This window comes from Mirounga leonina, unplaced genomic scaffold (genome assembly GCF_011800145.1).
Source record: "Mirounga leonina isolate KUSES-001 unplaced genomic scaffold, KU_Mleo_1.0 Mir_200, whole genome shotgun sequence".
Lineage (NCBI taxonomy): Eukaryota > Metazoa > Chordata > Mammalia > Carnivora > Phocidae > Mirounga > Mirounga leonina.
Window position 1 is genome coordinate 11,965,925 of NW_023270503.1, and position 22,899 is coordinate 11,988,823.

Sequence of the window (22,899 nt, forward strand, 5' to 3'; positions counted from 1 at the left end):
TCTATCTATCCCTACTTTGTTGAGAATGGATTTTATCAAGAATGGATGCTGCATTTTGTCAGATGCCTTTTCTGCATCTGTTGAAAGGATCATATGGTTCTTATCCTATCTTTTATTAATGTGGTCTGTCACGTTGGTTTATTTGCAAATATTGAACCACCTTTGCAGCCCAGGAATAAATCCCACTTGATTGTGGTTAATAATTCTTTTAATGTACTGTTGGATCCTATTGGCTAGTATCTTGGTGAGAATTTTGGCATCCATGTCAATCAGGGATATTGGTCTGTAATTTCCTTTTTGGTGGGGTCTTTGTCTGGTTTTGGGATCAAGGTAATGCTGGCCTTACAGAAAGAGTTTGGACGTTTTCCTTCCATTTCTATTTTTTTGGAACAGTTTGAAAAGAATAGGTATTAACACTTTAAATGTTTGCTGGAATTCCCCTGGGAAGGCATCTGGCCCTGGACTTTTGTTTGTTGGGAGATTTTTGATTACTATTTCAATTTCTATTCTGGTATTCAAATTTTCTATTTCTTCCTGTTTCAGTTTTAGTAGTTTATATGTTTCTAGGAATTTATGAATTTCTTCCAGATTGCCTAATTTGTGGGCATATAATTTTTCATAATATTCTCTTTTAGTTGTATTTCTGTGGTGTTGCTTGTGATCTCTCCTTTTTCATTCATGATTTTATTTATTTGGGTCCTTTCTCTTTTCTTTTTGATAAGTCTGGCTAGGGGCTTATCAGTTTTATTAATTCTTTGAAAGAATCTGTTGTACTGTTTTTTGTTTGTTTGTTTGTTTCTATATCATTTATTTCTGTTCTAATCTGTATTGTTTCCCTTCTTTTGATGGCTTTAGGCTTTATTTGCTGTTCCTTTTCTAGCTCTTTAGGTGTAAGGTTAGGTTGTGTATTTGAGACTTTTCTTGCTTTTTGAGTTAGGCCTGTATTGCTATGTACTTCCCTCTTACGACTGCTTTTGCTGCATCCCAAAGGTTTGGGATGTTTGGACTCTCATGTTTTCATTTTCATTTGCTCCCAGGTTTTTTTTTTTTTTTTTTTCTTCTCTAATTTTCTGGTTAACCTGTTCATTCTTTAGTAGGATGTTCTTTTTTTTTTTTTTTTTTTTTAAAGATTTTATTTATTTATTTGAGACCGAGAGAATGAGAGAGACAGAGAGCACATGAGAGGGGGGAGGGTCAGAGGGAGAAGCAGGCTCCCTGCCGAGCAGGGAGCCCGATGCGGGACTCGATCCCGGGACTCCAGGATCATGACCTGAGCCGAAGGCAGTCGCTTAACCAACTGAGCCACCCAGGGGCCCTAGTAGGATGTTCTTTAATCCCCACGTGTTTGTGGTCTTTCTGCATTTTTACTTGTGGTTGACTTCAAGTTTCATAGTGTTGTGGTATGAAAATATGCATGGTATGATCTCAGTCTTTTTGTACTTGCTGAGGCCTGATTTGTGACCAATTATGTGTTCTATTCTGGAGAATGTTTCATATGCGCTTGAAAAGAATGTGTATTCTGTTGTTTTAGGATGAAATGTTCTGAATATATTTGTTAAGTCCATCTGGTCCAGTGTGTCATTCAAAGCCATTGTTGCCTTGTTGATTTTCTGCTTAGATGATCTGTCCGTTGTAATTTGGGTGTTAAATTCCCTACTATTATTGTATCATTATCAAGGAGCTTCTTTATGTTTGTTATTAATTGATTTATATATTTGGATGTTCCCAAGTTGGGGGGCATAAATATTTACAATTGTTAGGTTCTTGTTGGATAGACCCCTTTATTATGGTATAGTGCCCTTCATCTCTCGTTACAGTCTTTGGTTTAAAATCTAGTTTGTTTGATATAAATACGGCTAATCTGGCTTTCTTTTGATGTCCATTAGCATGATAAATGCTCACTTTGTTTTTTAAGTCGGCTCCTCACCCAACATGGGGCTCAAAATCACAATCCCCAGATCAGGAGTTGCATGTTTCACCAACTAAGCCAGCCAGGCTTTCAATCTGCAGGTGTCTTTAGGTCTAAAATGAGTCTCTTGGGTCTAAATGAGACCCATATAGATGGGTCTTATTTTTTTATCCATTCTGATGGCCTGTGTCTTTTGATTGGAGCATTTAGTCCATTTACATTCAGAGTGATTATTGGTAGATATGAATTTTGGTGCCATTGTATTACCTGTAAAGTCAGTGTTTCTGGAGATTTTCTTTCTTCCTTTCTAGTCTTGGTTGCTTTGGTTTTTATTTCCCACTCAAAGAGTCTCCTTTAGTATTTCTTGTAGGGCTGGTTTAGTAGTTATGAACTTCTTTAGTTTTTGTTTGTCTGGGAAACTCTTTATCTCTCCTTCTATTTTGAATGACAGCCTTGCAGGATCAAGTATTCTTGGCTGCGTATTTTTCCCATTCAGCACGTTGAATATATCATGCCACTCTCTTCTGGCCTGCCAAGTTTCTGTGGAGAGATCTGCTAACCTTGTCTTCCTTTGTAGGTTGGGGATTTCTTTGCCCTCGCTGCTTTCAGGATTCTTTCCTTATCTCTTTATTTTGAAAATTTTACTATGATATGTCTTGGTGTTAGCCTGGTTTTGTTGATTTTAATGGGAGTTCTCTGTGCCTCCTGGATTTGGATGTCTGTTTCCTTCTCCAGATGAAGGAAGTTTTCGGCTATAATTTGGACAAATAAACCTTCTGGCCCCTTTTCCCTCTTTTCTTCTTCTGGGACTTCTATGATATGAATCTTACTATGCTTTAGGGAGTTGCTGAGTTCTCTAAGTCTGCATTTGTGGTCCAATATTTTTCTTTCCCTCTTCTTTTCAGCTTGTTTTCCATAATTATATCATCTATATCACTTATTAGTTCCTTTGCTTCTTCCATCCTTGTGGTCATGGCATCCAATCAGTTTTGTATCTTGGTTATAGCATTTTTTATTTTGGCCTGTCTAGTTTTTAGGTCTTTTATCTCTGTGGTAAAGGACTCCCTGGTGTCTTCTGTGCTTTTCTCAAGCCCAGCTAGTATCCTTACGATTGCTGTTTTAAATTCTGGTTCAGGCATATTACTTGTATCTGTTTTGATTAAATCCTGGCTGTAATCTCTTCTTGTTCTTTCTTTTGGAATGAATTCCTCTGTCTTGGCATTTTGTCTAGGTCTCTTTCTTCTTTGTGTTAGGAAAGCCTGTTATGTTTCCTGCTCCTGAGAGTAATGGCTATATTAAGAGGTCTGATAGTCTCGAGAGCCTGGAGCTTTAGGAAGTGTTTCTGGTGTACTCTGCTATTGTGTTTGGCTGCTCTTTCCCATGTGTCTGTCCTCTGTAGAATTTCTCCTTGACTGCAGTTGGGAATGTTTGGACCTTGTCCACTGTATGGCGAGTTTTAACTAAGTGTGTTTTGATCTGCTTATTAAAAGAGGCTGGATCCTATTTCCCCTGGAGCTGAAGCTTTGCAGTACTGTATGGTCAGTAGGCTTGGTGTGTTTGGGGGTTTGTGCTGGTCTTCTGGGGAAGGGGCCTGCTGCTTCTTTGACTCTCAGGCACACTTGTCTTAGTAAAGAAGTACCTGCACAGTGCAGGGTTCGGGGCTTGGTGTAAGTAGCTCACGCCTCCCCTGTGGGCACTGTGCTGCTCACTGAAGTCCATCCCTGCTGATGGACAGGGGTAAAAATGGCATCAGCTGACTCTCTTGTCCTTGGAGAGGGGAGTTCGTGCCTTCTGCTATTCAGGAAGCCCTCATAGAAGTGTGAACAGTCTCCCCTCTTTTGTCCCCAGCTTCCGTCAGATCCCTCTCTTCATCCTATCTATGTCCAAGCCATCTGCTCACCCGGGGCACAGTGCTCCTGTGTTTGATCTCAGGCCCACTGGCTGGGTTTCAAACTCCAAATTTTAGGGACCTGGTGCAGCACAGACCCACGCTGATCCTCTGGGTGAGGGTCTCACTGTGCTGTGGCTAGTGCTGGTTTGTCCCAGAAGGTCAGTTGCATGAACGTGCAGAGGCTTGGAGTTTATGGTAGAGTGTAGCCGAAAGTTGGCATCCAAGTTAGCTGCCCTCAGCAGCTGCTTCTGCTCCTTCTATGCTAATGAATGGGGCAGCTCAGTGACGCCCACTGGCTCTTTTGTCCTCACAAGGCAGTGCCACCTCTCCCAGATACACTCGAACAAGGGGAACTGTTTCTCCCAATGTGACCCAGGGAATCCTTAGACCATGCTGTCCGTTCCTGGGCCACTGCCTTCCTTCTCCACAGGAGCACCTCTGTGCCCTCCAGGCTTCACCTGGTGATGGTGCAGACTTCTCAAATTTAAGACTTTGAGCTCCACTGCTTTTAAAAACTTGAAATAATCAGTCCCTCTTATTTCCCCGTCAGTGGTTTTGGGGAAATGTTTTTCTTGTGCAATGCCCTGAGCTCTGTTCTCTTTCTCTCTCTCACTCTTCTGTGTCTCTGTCTCCTTCTCTTGTGCCTCTCTCCCTGATCAGGGCTCTCTCCTCTCTGTAGCACCGGTGATTCTTTTCTCCCCCAAATCACATCTCTACACCTCCTACCTTTCACGATGTGGCCTTTTTTCTCCCTCTAGTTGTACAGTTTTTTCTCTCAGTCCTCAGATCGATTTCCTGGGTGTTCAGAATGATTTGATATTTATCTGGCTGTGTTCAAGGGATGAGGCAAGCATTGGATCCTCCTACTCTCCTTTTCCCTCTTTATTAATAACTAGGTAACTATTCATCTTTTGTTTTCTATCATCTTTTCCTCTTGAATTCAGACTCTTCTTTCTCTTCTGGAAGTATATTTTTGCTTTGTGTGTGTCAGAAAGTATTAGAGAACTTTCTTTTTTTTTTTTTTTTTAAGATTTTATTTTTAAGTAATTACAACCAATGTGGGGCTTGAACCCACAACCTTGAGATCAAGAGTTGTATGCTCCACTGACTGAGCCAGGCTGGTGCCCCATTAGAGAACTTTCTTGCTTTAATAACAAAGTAAATGGGGTCGTGGTCTTGGAAATACTAGTGCAGATAGTAACAAAAGCTTGCAAAAATATTAAAAATAATTTTTAAGGGCATAGGTTCATGTCAGCAGCAAAAACGAAAATGATTTTAATATTACAAAACTAACATTTAGAAAATTTCTTCAAAATAATCTTTACTTAGGCATGATTTTCTGTTTTTTTTTTTTTTTTTTAATAGCAAGTAAGAATTGCTGGCATAATATTCCATAAAACCTTTGCTTTATTGAAGTAAAATGCATCTGGAAATGTAGATGGATCCTGCTTGAAAATTATTTTAGTCTCTGTGTGCTATTGAACTTGTAGTGGTTGTTTTAAATGTAGTATCCCATATTGCAGTTGATTTATTAAACTTTTAAATGTATACATTTTCCTCTTAAATACTTTAGCACACTCACATGTACTTTGGTCTCTCCTTTCTATACATATTGATATTGTATGAGATTTTAGCCCAGGTTTTTTTTGTTTTTTTGTTTTTTTTAAGATTTTATTTATTTATTTGACAGAGAGAGAGATAGCAAGAGCAGGAACACAAGCAGGGGGAGTGGGAGAGGGAGAAGCAGGCTTCTTGCTGAGCAGGAGCCCGACGCGGGGCTCGATCCCAGGACCCTGGGATCATGACCTGAGCCGAAGGCAGACGCTTAACGACTGAGCCACCCAGGCGCCCTGGCCCAGGTCTTTAATGGATGTACTTTTTATTGTCTCTGACCCTAGAACTGTGTGTGTACACTTCTTAAGTTTTAAGGCAATAGTAAAGGTTACCAAGATACTTGATCCCCCTTACTTCCTCAGTCTCTTACAGCATTTCTTGAATTTGTCTATTTGTGTTCTTTCTTTCTTTTCTTCTTTCTTTCTTTCATTTATTTGAGAGAGAGAGAGATTGAGCATGAGTGGGGGTGGGGAGAGGGGGAGGGAGAGAGAGAATCTTTTTTTTTTTTTAAAGATTTTAGATTTATTTATTTGACAGAGAGAAAGAGAGACAGCGAGAGAGGGAACACAAGCAGGGGGAGTGGGGGAAGGAGAAGCAGACTCCCTGCTGAGCAGGGAGCCCCATGTGGGACTCGATCCCAGTATACTGGGATCATGACCTGAGCCCAAGGCAGACGCTTAATCGACTGAGCCACCAAGGCGTCCTGGAGAAAGAGAATCTTAAGTAGACTCTGCGCTGAGCTCAGAGCCTGATGTAGGGCTTGATCTCATGACCCCGAGATCATCATCTGAGCTGAAACCAAGGGTTGGACGCTTAACTGACTGCTCCACCCAGATGCCCCATTTGTGTTCTTTCTTCAAAAAAATTTTTTTTTAGGTCTTTATGCAGCAACCTGAGATGTTTACAATTGAAAGAAAATTTCGCTGTGGAAAAGAAAAAAAGTAGGGTTGATTGGTTGCAATTCAAGCATCTCACTGAAGAAGGCTAACAAGGGCTAACTTTTCCCTCGCTTTGGAGTTTCTTGATCAGACAATCTGCCCTTCCCTGGTGCCTGGTGTATCTGGGGTGCAATTCCTTGTTCATTGCCTTTTGTCTTTCATGATACCCTAGGGGAGATAGTGGAAGGGAATCTTCTGGTCGCAGCCATGTTAGTTTAGCACCTTGCAGAATTCTTTGTAGAGCAGTTATGGGTACCTGGAGATGGTATCAGGTATTTAGGCTTCTCTTTGCCAGACCTGGAGTTTTTCTGGCAAAACAATTTAGAAGTTTATTAGCTGTCTATAGATTTAAGTTATTTTATATTTTTATTTATTTTATTTTATTTTATTTATTTATTTTTTTAAAGATTTTATTTATTTATTTGAGAGAGAGAGAATGAGAGACAGAGAGCATGAGAGGGAGGAGGGTCAGAGGGAGAAGCAGACTCCCTGCCGAGCAGGGACCCTGATGCGGGACTTGATCCCGGGACTCCAGGATCATGACCTGAGCCGAAGGCAGTCACTTAACCAACTGAGCCACCCAGGCGCGCATTAAGTTATTTTATATTTTTAATGAAACTCTATTAGCTATTAATTAATTTAAAAGTTGCAGTGTTTGGATTGAAAACTCTGTTCTGGTGATTGCTTTCTAGTCTTTCCAACAGGCCAGGGAGCTCTGCTTTTTTTGCTTGGAATGATAGAGTGATACCAGTTGGCCCCTTGCCTCCAGGCTGCATCCCATTTGATTATGGCTTATCGTGGTTGGGGGTTGACTAGGCAACGACTAACAGGAGATAATTCTAAGGGACTTGGCTTATTGGGTTCTCTTAGGTATCTCCATTCCTAATTATTGTACTGACTTTGGCTTGGCGTTAGGTGGAGACTACTGCTTTTGGAACTCATTCGTGAGGGGGATGAAGTCCTATTGTGTCATTTTCAATGTTCTTTTTCTGCTTCCATGCAGTCTGACTTATACCTAAACTTGTTTCTCTTGAGGCTCCATACTGAAAAAGGTGTAAGTAGCCAAAACAGTTTAATACTCTGATGTTTCTATCAGATTCCTTAAAGGTGAGTGTATAATTTGAGTCCCAGAACACATCTTGTTAACCAGCTGGTTTGCTCCGGCATAAAAAGAACTCTTTTTTTTTAACCTACTCACATCATATAGCTGGAAAGGGTGGCTCAGCTGGTTATGTGCCTGTCCCTGTGCTTGATGGGGAGTAAGATCAGTTACCGGGAAGGGGGGCGATATAGAGTAAGAAGTGTGTAGGGCGTACAGAGACAATGGCTGCTGCAAGCCTCTCTGGCTCTAGCGTGCTTGGGTCCACGTGTCAGCTACGCCCTAGACATTGCACTTAGGTGTCTCACAAGTGCTTCACGCTCTTAGTCCTTCCCCCATCTAACTGTCCCCTCAAGAGCTGTGCTTCAACCCTACTTGGCTTTCAGGTCATTAATGGCACAGAACTTTTCATGCCTCAGGACCTTTGTACAGGGAGCCTTCTGGTTGAAATGTTCTTTCCTGCCTTAATCCTCATTCACCTATTAGCATCTACTAAAAATGACTTCCCAGGTTTTAGACTGAGTATTGGCAGGTTTTAGACTGAGTATTGGCAGTACATTGCTGCTATTAATACACACATGGAATACAGAAGCAGCTGGTTTGGGAGAAAGATCTAATTTCACTTCATACCTCGATTTTTTTAGGTGAGCAGAAAACCCAGTGGGCCTCCGCCCCCAATTGCAAACATTTTTCTAAGGAGGGAGAGTATGCGGAGGAGTGGACAAGGTTTTGGAGGATGGGTGAATAAAAGGAGAATATTGTAGTTGACTAAAACAACAAAGGAATGCTACATGTCTCTATAGGAAAGACTGTAAAGTCCATATTTAGGGGGGAAATAAGAAAAAAGAAACCAGTAAGGAAGATAAAGAACAGTTCTGGATTGAAAAACTAGTGATGGTATAAGAGAGGATATAAAGAAAAGTCAAAGAATAGTGATTACTTAAAGCTATAACAGTTTTGAAGAATAACCTACAATTTTTACAAAATTAGGAGTTTCATTCCAGAGTGATGAAGTCTGCTGTAGCACCATCTAGAGAATGAAAAATAGTACAAGTGACTAAGCAGAATCTAAAATAAGAGAAAGGAGATTTTGTTCATATAATGACCGCAGGGTTTTATATGTGGCATTTGAGCCCTTCTAAAAGTAACAACCTGTGATCAAGATGGTAGCTGTAGTAGAAAGATGACTAGATTGAGTGTCAAGAATCCTGAGATTTCTCTTCAGCTTTGAGTACATTATACCTAACTTGTTCTTGTCAATGATAAAATGAAATTGGCTCCTGCTCTGCACATAAAACAGGATTGTTGTATGTCAGATTAGCTGATCTGTATACCAAAGCACATTGAAAACTACAAAAGACCACGTAAATGCTAGGTAGAAAGAGAATTATGCCCTTGGAAAATAAGTTTATAATTCTGAATTTTCCTGGATATAGAATCATGTGTTATTTATTAACTTTATGCCAGTGAATTCCTGTCAAAAGAAAAGTATTAGAAAAGTAAAGTATTAGAAAACTCCTGATTACTGGCTATGTTGAACATTTTGATCTTTATATTTGAGCAACAGGAAGTCACTAATAGTAGAGGATGGAGGTGAGGAGATATGCCATTATTTATATTTTTTAAAACACTCTTTTGTATGGAGTTTGGGGGTAATGGTGGATGCAGGAAGCCATTTTATGCTTTTAGAGTCGATGTTATAATGGACAGCGTAGTGGTGGTGTAAGAAGAGAGCTGTTTAGAAAGACACAGGTGATAGATTACTGATAGATTTGTTGTTAGAGGAAAGGAAGAAGGTGATTCCCAACTTTGCCAACTGGTTAGATAATCATGCTATTCACCAAAATAGAGAACCTTGGAGGAAGATCAGGTTTGTGGAGGAAGATCAGGTTTGTGGAGGAAATCATGATCTTTGAGTAGAATTTTTAAGATTTTTTTTTTTTTTTTGAGAGAGAGAATGAGAGAGAGCACGAGAGGGAAGCGGGTCAGAGGGAGAAGCAGACCCCCCGCTGAGCAGGGAGCCCGATGTGGGACTCGATCCCGGGACTCCAGGATCATGACCTGAGCCGAAGGCAGTCGCTTAACCAACTGAGCCACCCAGGCGCTCCCTTTGAGTGGAATTTGATCTTCTACTGAGACCTCCAAAAACCTATGTTGAGGAAGTCACTAGCAGATACTAAGAGAAGCAGTGGATGGAATGAGACCCATGGTAGGCTGTACTGTGAGAACAGTCTAGGAGTTAGCTTTGAACAACTCCAGTATCTAAAGAGTAAGAGGAAAGGGATGAGCCAGTGCAGGAAATGGTCATGGAATGATTAGAATGATAGGAGGAAAACTAGGAGAAGGTTGTACCTGGAATACCAAAGGAAAATATTTTAAGGAGAAAATGGTGAATGTTGGTTATAGCTGCTAAATAGTCTAGCAAGATGGGCTTCAAAAACATACATTGCATTCAACAACTTGGAGATTATTGGTGACCACAGCAGAAGTCACTTGGGAGGAGTGTTGGGGCAGTAACCATTTTGAGATGGATTTGGGGTGAATGAGAGATAAAGTATAGATGACAGTTACAAACAACTTAATCAAGGAATTCAGCTTTTGGAAGGAGAGGAGAGTAATGAAGTCAAATAAAGGGAGAAGGATAGTGTTTCAATTTATGATTTTTTAAAGCCTTACTTACTGTACAAATATATCATGGTAGATAATACAAAAGGTAGATCAGTGAATGTAGTTTTGCAAATCCAGCACCTGTGTAACTATCACCTAGGGTAAGAGAGAGAATATTGTTACCTAATTGCTTAGTGATTTTGAATTTCATGTCAATAGAATTATTTGCTATGTAGTTTTTTATTTTATTTTATTTTATTTTATTTTATTTATTTATTTGAGAGAGAGAGAATGAGAGACAGGAGAGAGGGAAGAGGGTCAGAGGGAAGAGGGTCAGAGGGAGAAGCAGACCCCCTGCCGAGCAGGGAGCCCGATGCGGGACTCGATCCAGGGACTCCAGGATCATGACTTGAGCCGAAGGCAGTCGCCCAACCAACCGAGCCACCCAGGCGCCCGCTATATGGTTTTTTTTGTGTCTGGTTTCTTTTGCTCATTATGTTTGTGAGGTTCGTCCCTGTTATGATGTGTGGCAGTGGTTCATTATTTTTCTGTGGCGAATAGTATTCCATTGTTTCAGTATACCGCTGTGCTTGTCTGCTTTCCTTTTGATGGACGTTTGGATTGATTCCAGCTTTTGGCTCTTTACAAATAATGCTGCTAAGGGAGTGCCTGGCTGGCTCAGTTGGAAGAGCACGCGACTCTCGATCTTGGGGTTGTGAGCTTGAGCCCCACACTGGGTGTAGAGATTACTTAAAAAAAAAATGAAATCTTAAAAAAACCCACAAATAATGTGGCTGTGAATATTCTTGTGCTTGTCTCCTGGTGTATATATGCTCTTTTTTTTCTAATGATTGTAAACCTAGAGTAGAGCTACTTGGTCAAAGGACATTGTGTCTTCAACTTGGGCATATATTGTCAGACTGTTTTCCCAAGTGGTTGTACTGATTTACATTCCCTAGCAGTAAATATGCAATACTTTATTCCACATCCTGCTAACACTTGGTTTTATTATTGTGTTGGTTTTTTTTTTTTAAAGATTTTATTTATTTATTTGACAGAGAGGGACACAGCGAGAGAGGGAACACAAGCAGGGGAAGTGGGAGAGGGAGAAGCAGGCGACATAGGGCTTGATCCCAGGACCCTGGGATCATGACCCAAGCCGAAGGCAGACGCTTAACGACTGAGCCACCCAGGCCCCCTGTCATTGTGGTTTTAATCAATACTTGCTTAATTACAAATGAGATTGAGCCACTTTTCATATTTATTGATGGTGGATTTATTTGAATGTCTTCTTTTTGAAGTGTTTTTTCATGTCTCCAGCCTGTTTTTCTGGTGACTGACTTTTTCATATTGGTTTTTAATTGTTACACGTACAAGATGAGTCCCTGTGGGGTTATAATTGTTCTAAGTCTCTTCTCCCCTGCTGTGTCTTGCCTTTTCACTTTTCTGGTAAGGGTGGCTCATGATTAACAGAAGTTCTCCATTTTAATGTAAGAGATAATGTAGTAGAATTTGCCAATCTTTCATGCAAAGACTTTTTTTGTGTGTCCTATTAAGAAGTCTTTCCCTGTACCATGATGACGAAAATGTGCTTCTACATTATCCACGCATGTTTTCCTAATTTTACCTTTGTTATTTACATCTAAAATTCCCCTGGCACTGATTTATTTGAAGTTTTTTAAAAGGTAGGAGGCACTTCAGCATGTTTAAATGCTCGTTGAAAATATCTAGTAGCATGGAAGGTATTGAAGATACAGGAAAGAAATGATTAGAAAAAGGCTCCTGAGAAGGTAGGGGAGAATGGGATCCAAAGCAGAGATGGAGAAATTTAGTCTAGACAGAAGGAAAGACCACGGTTTGGAATGAGATGGAATGAGAACAGAGTGGTACCAGTCCACTCAGGTCTTTAGCAACAGGAAATTTCTAGTTTCCCTGTGCAGTCTCAGACACATTATCTCCTGAGTAAGGAGAGATTGGGTGGAGTCAGGGCTTGGAGAAAGCTTAAGAAAGTCATTGAAGAAATTATAGGTGAAGTTCCAGAAAATAGAGTAAATGTGATGTGCTGTTTTGAGGGTCCAGTTGAGGTTTGTAGAGATAAATTAATTTATAGTGGTACCAAATCTGTCTAATTGTGTGATATTCCTGTAGCAGTACTTGATTGCCATAGAATGTATGAAGATAGTGGGTAGTTGGGTTTGTCTAGGATTGAGATTTTGCGAGATGGGTGCCATGCAGAAATCCCATAAAAAGAGATCAGAGACTGTAGATTATTGGCAGAAGTTAGATGATTGATCAAAGACCATAAGACGGAAGGAGAGTCAATATGAGGTGGTCTGAAGAATAGGGAGAAGGCAGTGGTATTGGTGGACCAGAAGACCTAATGAAGTCAGAGAATGGATCATAATGGAAGTGGTTGAGCAAACTTGCTGGAGGATAAGGTTGTGATTTGAGAATAGAGTGCTTGAATTTGTGTCTTGTGAGGTGCAATGGTTTTGTTCAGGAAGGATATCTTTCATAATACTGATTATATAACAGATGCTTAATCACTGATGCGAATTGGGTCGATTAGACAGGTACCTATAATTCTCTTGTAGTGGACCATATGCCTGGTGTTCAGGTACATCAGAATTCAATTCCTAAACATGAAGGAATATGGCTTGTCTTCCACTGTTAGCTTTACAAATATTAGAAATTCTAGTAGGTTATACTCATATTTATATTTAATTAATTTTGGTAAAATATTTTTTTTATGTATCATTTGCAGATGGTTTTGTTCCTGGTATTAATATTCCCAAGTTCTCCAGTGAGAGTTTTTTTTTTTAAAGTCTTACTTGTGCAGATAATTATAGGTACTGTTAAAAAAAAAACTACTAGTTTTATAATTTCAGCTTCCTGTTCACTTTCTTATAAATGATGTCTTCCAAATACTTACTTTCTACTGAAAAACAGTTTAAACAATTGTTAGACTAATGATATTAAAGAAGTGTAGTTTTCTTTTTAATTTGCTTCTTTGTGGCTTAATTCTAACACAGATACATCAAGAAATCTGGAATTTCATGAAATACACAGCACTGGGAATGAGCCACCTCTGCTGATTATGATCGGCTACAGTGATGGAATGCAGGTCTGGAGCATTCCGGTAAGTCTGGATGTGTTTGAATCCCTAAGATATAACACTGGCCAGCATGCTAGCTGATGTGAAATCTGGCCATACTTTCTGTAAGGTCTCATCCATTTATTCCACAAGCATTTGCTAAGAGGCTGCTGTTTGTGTAACACTGTGCAAGGCACAAAGAACAAGGGACAAGTGAAGGGGCAGAGGGGCTGTAAATGATTTGTGATGTCCCGGCCAGGAATTGTGGGAATCAATTTACATGCAAGATCTCATTTTTTTTGTCATAGTAACTCTATTGAGTAGGTATTATTATTATTATTTCCCTCCCATTTTCCAGAAGAGTAAACAAACTTACAGAAGGCTTTTTCTTTTCTTTTTTAAAATTAGCAGTCATTAAAAATCAGTGTTTTGAATTGGTTAAAACAGTCATGTGGTACAAAATTCTTGAGGTTATGAAAGGTTAAAAAACTCCCTCCCACCCTTGTCCCCCATTTCCCCTTGAGGCAACACGGATTTTTAGTTTCCTATGTATCCTTATAGCTGTGTTTTATGCAAATAAAAACATAAATTTGTTTCTGCCACCCTGCTCTCCCTAACAGATGGGAGCACATTATACAACTTAGTCTGTACCTTGCTGTGTTTTACTCATAATGTCAGTATTCAGAGAGCTTCTTCATTGAATTTTATAGCTGCATATAATCCCATTATTTGGATTTTCCTTAATTTATGTAATTTGTTCCTATATTGAAAATACTTGAATGTCTCTGTTTTCTACTATTAGACATAATGATGTAATACATGAATCTGAACAAAGGTTATTTTATGTCTGTGCATCTGTATAAGATAAATTTCAATTTTGGTAAGTGTTTAAAATTGCCTAATATTGGTCCCAGTTTTCCTCTTAAATCCTACATGTTCCTCTTTGGGATGACCTACCAAGAGGCTTGGTAGGGATCACAGCTGAGTGAACTGTAATACAGATTGCATACTTTGGCTTATACTTACATCCTGGCTTGGCTGAAATATTGGATCTCTCCAGTAGATGGGGGGCGGGGTGCGGAGGGGAGCTTCTGTTGTGTGGTTCTTTTGCAGTTGGAAGCTCAAGGCTATTTGTAGCTTTAATAAATTTACTCACCAAATTGTTTGAAGACCCTGGTGTATGTGTATGTGTTTCAGTTAGAATTTCTCCCCCCTCTTTTTGGTTCTGTCCGGTAATATCATTCCTTCTTAAAAGATTTATAGAAAAACATAGTATATTATGTCAAATTTAAAGGAATTCAGGATGTTCTTGAGTACAGAATTTGGCTTCAGTGGCATAAAGATTATTAAATAAAGATCACATTGGACTTCAGAATTCTTTCATATTTTATTTTATTTTATTTTATTTTTTTAAAAAGATTTTATTTATTTATTTGACAGAGCGAGAGAGCACAAGCAGGGAGAACAGTAGAGGGAGAGGGAGAAGCAGGCTCCGCGCCAAGCAGGGAGCCTGATGCGGGGCTTGATCCCAGGACCCTGAGATCATGACCTGAGCCAAAGGCAGACACTTAACCATTTGAGCCACCCAGGCGCCCCTTTAATATTTTAAATAAAAAGTTATTTAGTCTTTGATAAGTCACTGATGATGAACTTTGGTCTTTCATCTAATCATATAATTATGTATGATATTATTAATTATTTAGGGTTAGGGTTTGTTTTTAAAGATTGGCTTTATTTTGCAGAGGTAGAAGAATCCTGGTATGTCATGAAATGAGTGTCCTCTTTCTTTTGCCTTTTGGGGTGGGTAGTTGACTTTTTAAAAAGATTTTATTTATTTATTTTGACAGAGAGAGACACAGCGAGAGAGGGAACACAAGCAGAGGGAGTGGGAGAGGGAGAAGCAGGCTTCCCGCCGAGCAGGGAGCCCGATGCGGGGCTCAATCCCAGGATCCTGGGATCATGACCTGAGCGGAAGGCAGACGCTTAACGACTGAGCCACCCAGGCGCCCCTAGTTGACATTTTTCATGGCCCTTCAATGCTGTTTGTAATTTAAGTGTCATACCGAAGGCATGGACAGAGGACTTAAAATTAAGCAGTGGTTTTTTTTTTTCCCCCCACCACCAAGAGAAATATTTCTAGGTTGTGATCAGGGGAAAGTAAATGTAACTTTCTTATTAAGAGATACAATATTTTGATCCATTACACTGTTTGTTGACAGACTTGAAGGCAGAGGGGAAGCTAGAGCTTTAACAAGAAGCTTGGGCCTGTGTGATTAGGGTTGTTGACTGGACTGAGTACATTCCTTTGGTGGTACTCAGGCTACCCACTTGTTCTGGTTATAATTAGAGGTATCACTTTTAATAGTTTTAAAGTTAACTTGTGTTTAGCTCTGAGGGACTTAGAGGTCTTCTGAGTAATTTAAATTACTTGTTTAAAGTAATTCTTATGCCCAGATTGCATTTTGAGAGCCTCGAATAATCTTTTCTTCATGCAATATTCATTAGCTAATTGTTTGCTATTATAGTATTATAGCCCCGTGAGGACTGTTGCAAGAATTAGGAGGCAGTTTGGGAAAATGAGCTCCTTCTGTTGCATTGATTGTGCTCTTACTGTGTTCAAAGCATTTTATAGACACAGAATCTCATCTGTCGTACACTGTGAGGTAGAAGTTATCCTGTTTTACAGGTGGTAACGTCATACCACTTGTAAGAGGTGGAATCGGAATTCAAACCCAGTTCTATCTGACCACAAATTCAAAGCCTATGATCTCAGAGCTGTACTTCATTACTCACCAAATGTGATCGCAGAAGATACGCCATGCAAGTACTTTGGCGGTTCGGTTTTAGTTTTCATTATACAAGGTTATGCTGTGCCTTCAACTCTTCATCTCTTAGAGTACTGTGGCTGATACCCATTACTAACTAAACCCTTCCAAAACTTATCACTAGTCAGCTATTCAGTAATCACTGAAGTGTTACCATGTGCTAGACAGTGGGGAACTTACGTTGGTCAACCTAGAAATAATCCTGGCTCTTAGGGATCTTTGCAGACCATAAATCGTATTTGCTTTTGAAGTACATGTGAGTGAGCAGAAAGTCAATCCCTATCCAAGCCAGAGCTCGTTTTTTTTGCTTCAAGTTTGTGAACAGGGTTCCCTCCTCTTGATTTTATATAACCTGGGAGTCTCAGATTGAGAAAGTAAACAGATCCTGGTTACACATTTAAAAAATTATCTATTTACGAACTGCACAAATTTGAACAAGGCCCAAATGGTGTCTCGATACATGGTTAAGTGGAGTTCGCTCAGAAGCAGGACCTCCCGGAAGTAGTTGTTCTGCTGCCCAGTTCCCACCACTCTGTATATGGGGCGGCTGGAGGAAAACACCAGCCTCCCCAGCTTTCCCAGGCTGTCAGGCCCCTTATCTCAACACATCTGATGCCACATAAGAAAGCAGGATTATTTGTTGATGTTCTGGATGAACAGGCCCTTTTCCCACTCATGCCTAACAATCTCACTGCGTCTTTTTGGTAATATAAATATAGTTTCTCTTGCTTAAAATCCTTAACCTAAAAAAAATCAAGATTGTATGTGGATTAAAAATCAAATAGTTTTGTGGGATTCATATGAAAAAATAAGCAGTTCTGTACTCTTCCTTTCACAATTTCTTGAATTCTATTAGCTGTTACCAGTTTTTATTTCAGTCATTTTAATATGTCCTATGTACATTCTTGATTTTTCTTTTCTCCCAGTCTTATACATAGAATGACTTGATGCCATGAACAATGAGGACTTAAAAGGTGTTCATTATTGGGGCTCTTCACTGGCCAGTTGGTTAAGCCTCTGACTCTTGATCTCAGCTCAGGTCTTGATCTCAGTGTCGTGGGTTCATGCCCTGTGTTGGGCTCCACACTGGGCATGGAGCCTACTTAAAAAAAAAAAGGCATTCATTTATTCAGCACAGATCTGGGATAAAATATGTATTTTGAGCAAAACAGACATGATGTTTGCTCTAATGGAGCTAGTAGGAAAGATGGATTTAAATAAAAATAATATACAACTTAAATTGTAATATGAAAAGAATAAGAGATCATAATAATAAGGAAGTGGCATAGAAATTAAGATTTAGCAAGGGTAAGCTTAGAACAGTAGTCAGTGGCTCTGAGGTGGAAATGTTCTTTCCTCTATGGTTGGACATTGATTTAGATTTCTTTTTTTTTTTTATAAGATTTTATTTATTTGACAGAAAGAGACACAGTGAGAGAGGGAACACAAGCAGTGGGAGTGGGAGAGGGAGAAGCAGGCTTCCTGCCAAGCCGAGAGCCCGATGTGGGGCTCGATCCCAGGACCCTGGGACCATGACCTGAGCCTAAGGCAGACGTTTAACGACTGAGTCACCCACGTGCCCCTTGATTTAGATTTCTTAAATATTTTTTTTTCTTAAAGAGTATTGAGATAAATATCTTTATGATCATATAATTTGGAGAGATCAATAAAAGTAGATACACCAAGGCTCTTGATAGATTTACCAGATTGCATTCTTATAAAGCCATGCCACTTATATTTACCCCATTTATTTATTAATTCATTCACTCAGTGAAGATTTATTGATTGCCTTTTACAAGCCAGACCCTGTTCAAGGTGCTGGGAAAACAACAATGAGCAAAACAAAATCATTCTTCTTGCGGACTTTCCATTCTAGGTAGGTGGGGAAGATGATAATAAACAAACATGTAGCATGCTAGCTGGTAAGAAGTGTTAGGGTGGGGTGGTTGATGTTGTGGTGGGTTGCTGTGTTATACAGAGTGGTCTGGAAAAGCCTCTCTCAAAGATTTTTTGAGCAGAAGTGTGGAGGAGTGATCCTTCTGGGTTTTTGAGGGAGGAGCATTAAAAGCCAGTACTCTATGCAAGGATTACATTTCCTCTATATTCAAGAACAGCAAGGGGGCAGTTCAGCTGGAGGTGGGTGGGCAAGGTGAAGAATGTTGGGGGATGATGCCTGAGAGGTGGTGGTGGGCTAGAGCTTGGTCAACCACAGATTTCAAAAGTTGTAAATACAGAGCAAAGTTGAAACAATTTTACAGTGAAAACAGGTATATCCACCACCTAGATTGAACCATTAAAATTTTACTATACTTACTTTATTTCATATCCATCTCATTCAACACATTTTAACATAAATTGCAAACATCAGTAGACTTTTCCCCCACCATGTTTGCATGCATATCATTAACTAGAATTCAATATTTGATTAATTTTTGTTAAAATATACACACAATTAGATACACAAATCTTTTTTTTTTTATATTTATTTGAGAGAATGTGCGTGCAAGAGAGAGAGCACAAAGGGAGAAGCAGACTCCCCACTGGGCAGGGAGCCCGATGTGAGGCTCCATTCCAGGACCCCGGAATCATGACCTGAGCTGAAGGCAGACGCTTAACTGACTGAGCCACCCAGACACCCCTAGATACACAAATCTTTGACAAGTGTATACACCTACGTAACCCAAATCTCTGTCAAGATCTAGAACATGCTTATCACTGAAGAAATTTCCCTCATGCCTATTCCCAATTAATTTTTCTTCTATACCATGCAGAGGCAACCACTGTTCTCATGTCTTCCCCCACTATAGATTAGTCTTGCCTGTTTTAGAACTTCCTGTGCTATTATACTATACACATTTTTGTGTGTGTAAGGCTTCCTTCACTCAGCATGTTTGTGAGATTCACCCATGTTGTTTGTTCCTTTTTATTGCTGAATAATACTCCAGTGTATGAACATACCATAGTTTATCCTTTCTCTTAGTGATGGATAGCTGGGCTGTTTACAACTTTTGCCTTTTCTGACTAAAATTGCTGTGAAGATCTTCTGTAAGTCTTTTTGTAAAGTAGTGTGTTCATTTCTCTTAGGTAAGGACCTACAAGTAGAATTACAGCTTCATAGGGTAGGAGTGTGGCCAGTTTTATAACAGACATCCAAACCTTTCTCTAAAGTAGTTGTACCATCTTACATTTCCCCCAGCAGTGGATGCGTTGTTCCATAACCTCATCGACATTTGGTGATGTCCATGTTTTTAATTTTAGCCATTCTGATGGGTGGTACCTTGTGATGACTAATAATGTTGGTACACTTTTTCATGTATTGTTGGACATTTGAATATCTTTTAGGAATTATCTGTACACTTTTTTTTTTGTCCACAAAAACCTTGAGTTGGAGAAGCCATTTGAAGACTTTGAACAGATTAGACAGCGATAAGTCTTACAAAAGTAGGAAAGGTATGATAAAGAGCAAATATGAGTGGAAGAATGGTGAGTTTGGTTTTAAGTTTGTGGACTATGGATTGGTGGTGCTGGTCGTAGTGAAATGTTTGTTACTGTATACAACAAAATAAGTACAGAAAATGAGAGTAAGCTTTTAGACATTGCCAGCTATTTGCCAGTTGCACATCATCCAAATATGTGTTTGTTGCTTACAGAAGTATCTGTGCCAGAATGGAAATTAAAAAATAGATAATCAGGCATTCATAACATGGTTTGCCAAACACTATCAACATGTCATCCAGGTGGAGGAGGAGTTACGACAATGGGTATGTTTTAGACGTTGTGTAGTCATGTGTTATTTCATTTAACACAGACAATCATTTCTATAATTATTAACATTCATTTTAGTGGTTATATGCTTTCTGGACATAGAATAAGATATAGAAGTTTCAGGGAGGAAATTTGAATTGCAGGATGAGGACTTGGATTTTGCCAGTATGAACTCATTAAAAATCTTTGAGTAACAAGAGATACATTCCAAAATCCATATTTAATAAAGATTTTTCTTGCAGTGACAGTGGGATGGATGGAGAATAAGGAGAAAAGAAAAGGTTATCAGGCCAGTTAGGAGTCAATTTCAACATTATCCAAATGTGGGATGTTGTGAGCCTGAACTAAGTTTGTTGTGGTATCTGATAATACATTAAGAGGAGAGAAGAGTCAAAGATGTTCCCAGGGTTTTGACCTGGGGCTGGTGCTACCTGGTATGTAAGATGGCATAGTTTTAGAAGAAATGTAATTTTATTATTAGACTTAGACTTGCGTTATGTTAAACATTATATAAGGCAGAAATTGCATTGCGTAGTGTAAGTAATAAAGAATTCTCATTTAAAATTTTCAGCGGCTGAGAAACCCGAGATAACCTTTGTAAACGTCCTGATAGTTTTCCCTACTTTTTTGCTATGTGTTTGAATGGCTACTTAGTTTTATCATCCTCTTTTGAAATTCTTAATATCTTAAACAATCTTTAAAATGTGTTTATTACAACACCTAGAAGATGACAGTTGCTTTGCATGAAACAGTATATTTATTTATTTAGTTTCAAAGAGGTTTTTTTTTTTGTTTCAAGTTTTTAAATTCTAGTTAGTTAACATACAGTGTAATATTAGTTTCAAGAGTAGAATTTAGCAATTCCTCACTTACATATAACATCCAGTGCTCATCACAAGTGCCCTCCTTAATACCCATTCCCCATTTAGCCCATCCCCCCACCCACTTCCCCTCCAGCTCCAGGAAAGCACCAAATGTTGACTCATGTATATTTTAGGTTCAATAAGTTAACATTTGGAGTGCTGTCTTGGAGCTTTGAATGTACTTCAAAGATAATGACACTAGGTGTCGCCAACACATTGCATTAAGAAAAGTGCAGCTGTCCCTTGAAAGGAAGTATTTGCCCTAAAGGTTATATAGTGTGTGTAGCTTTACACCACAGCGTTAGAGAAACATGCAAGGGCATCGTTGAGGTAAATACCAGTTAGTCTATTATTTATTAGAAGCTGGATGCCAATAGACCTTGCCATGTCAAGATTGCTAGCCAGGAAACAATTTTTATGAGTTTCATTTGGGAGCAATATAAAGTCCATGATTTGGGGTAACTGGCAAGCAGAGAAAGTTTGAATATGGACCTGAATCAAAAAATAGTGTTCGTTGAGAATGGGGCCTTATTTTGTTTGGTCTAGTCTCTTATTACTGGGAAGGGAAATAAAGGACTGCTCTTTAGTCATCTGCATGGAAGAGCTTTGGGAGTCATGAAGTGAATAAAAGCAAAAATGAAGAATAATGTTGAAATAACTTCTAGAATCCACCTGTATTAATGGAGAAAAATACTTCTGCTTAGAGTGTGTCACTTTAGAGAAATCTTGCATCTGAAGTTTAATCTCACCTTATTTTAATAGTGGCTTTATCTGACTTTGTTGATTTAATATACACACTCTGAGTTTGAAATTTATTATCGTAAATTGGAATTTTTCTTGTTTGAAATATTTTTGATGTTTTTCTACTCTAAAGCAGAAGGTATTCTTTGGACAAAAGTAGACATTTGTGGAAGGTAGTGTTTTCTTTTGTTATAAATTCTCTTGTTATAAATTTTATTGAATATATTAAATGCCATAAAGTGCACAGATCTTAAGTGTACAGATTGAATTTTTATATATGTATATAAACTTTGTACATCACTCAGATTAGGATATACAACATTTCCAGCAACTCTGAAGAGTCCCTCTTCCCTGTTTATATTGTCCTCCTCGTAACTCCAAGTAACCTGTATTCTGACTTCTGTCACCAGAGATTAGTTTTCTGTTCTTGAACTTCATATTAAAAAAAAATGTATATGGTCGTAGATAGTACAGTCTGTATTCTTTTATGTCTGGCTTCTTTCTCTTAGCTGTATGGCTATGAGATTCTTTCATGTTCTTGTGCATAGCAGTAATTTGTTCTTATTTTTTTCTGTGTAGTACTTTATCAATACAACACATTTTAAACAGTCCATTATATAGCCAATAGTCATTTTTGTTGTTTCCGGTTTTTGAGTATTATGAATAAAGCTGCTATGAACGTTCTTATATATGTTTCTTGGCAGACATACACTGCACCCATTTCTCTTGGATGTATAGACCTGGAGTAGATTTGCTGTGTCATAGTGTAGGTGTATGTTTAACTTTAGTACATATAGCCAGTTTTCCCAACGTAGTTTTACCAATATGTATGTCCACTAGCAATGTATGAAAGTTTCATTTGCTCTCTATTTCTCATTGGCTGTTGGTATTTTCAGCTTTTAAAATTTTAACCATTCTGGTAGGTATGTACCAGTATCTCACTGTGGAGTTTCATTCTGCAGTAATTTTAAACTTCTAGAAAATTTTACAAGGTACTCCTTGATTTACCCAGATTTACCACTTATGGAGATTTTGCCTCATTTGCTGTATTAGTCTCTCAATTTTTTTATTTGTGCAAAATTTTTTCTGAACCATTTATCAGTAGGAGAAATTATGTACCCCTTTTCCAGAAATAATTCATTGTATATTTCCTAAGAATAACCACATTATCTTATACAACTATAGCACTGTCAAAACCAGGACATTTATATTTGATAAAATACTATTATGTAACCTACAATCCATTTTCTGATTTCATCATTTGTCTTAATAGTCTCCTTTGTAGGTATTCTTACATTTTCACTTTCTTAATGTTGTCTTTTGATGACAGAAATCTGGATCAAATTTTAAGTGGTTTACTCTGTTAATGCCCTTTGTATCCTTGTTTACTCTAAGGCCATGAAGATATGTTTTCTTTTTAAAGATTTATTTTTTTATTTGAGAGAGAGAGAGAGAATTCACGTGAGTTGGGGGAGGGGCAGAGGGAGAGGGAGAGAGAGAATCTCAAGCGGACTCTGCACTGAGCACAGAGGCCGACATGGGGCTCAATCCCA

The 22,899-nt window shown here is 38.8% G+C and overlaps 1 protein-coding gene across 10 annotated transcripts in view; it reads left to right on the forward strand.

The window, feature by feature from the left end:
* BCAS3 (BCAS3 microtubule associated cell migration factor) overlaps positions 1-22,899 on the forward strand; it is a 598,224-nt gene that overhangs the window by 15,439 nt on the left and 559,886 nt on the right. For all 10 annotated transcript variants that reach the window (XM_035026671.1, XM_035026672.1, XM_035026670.1 and 7 more), the window contains exon 5: positions 13,091-13,197. In XM_035026671.1, coding sequence (XP_034882562.1) covers positions 13,091-13,197 — 107 coding nt within the window. The remainder of the gene's footprint in view (positions 1-13,090; positions 13,198-22,899) is intronic.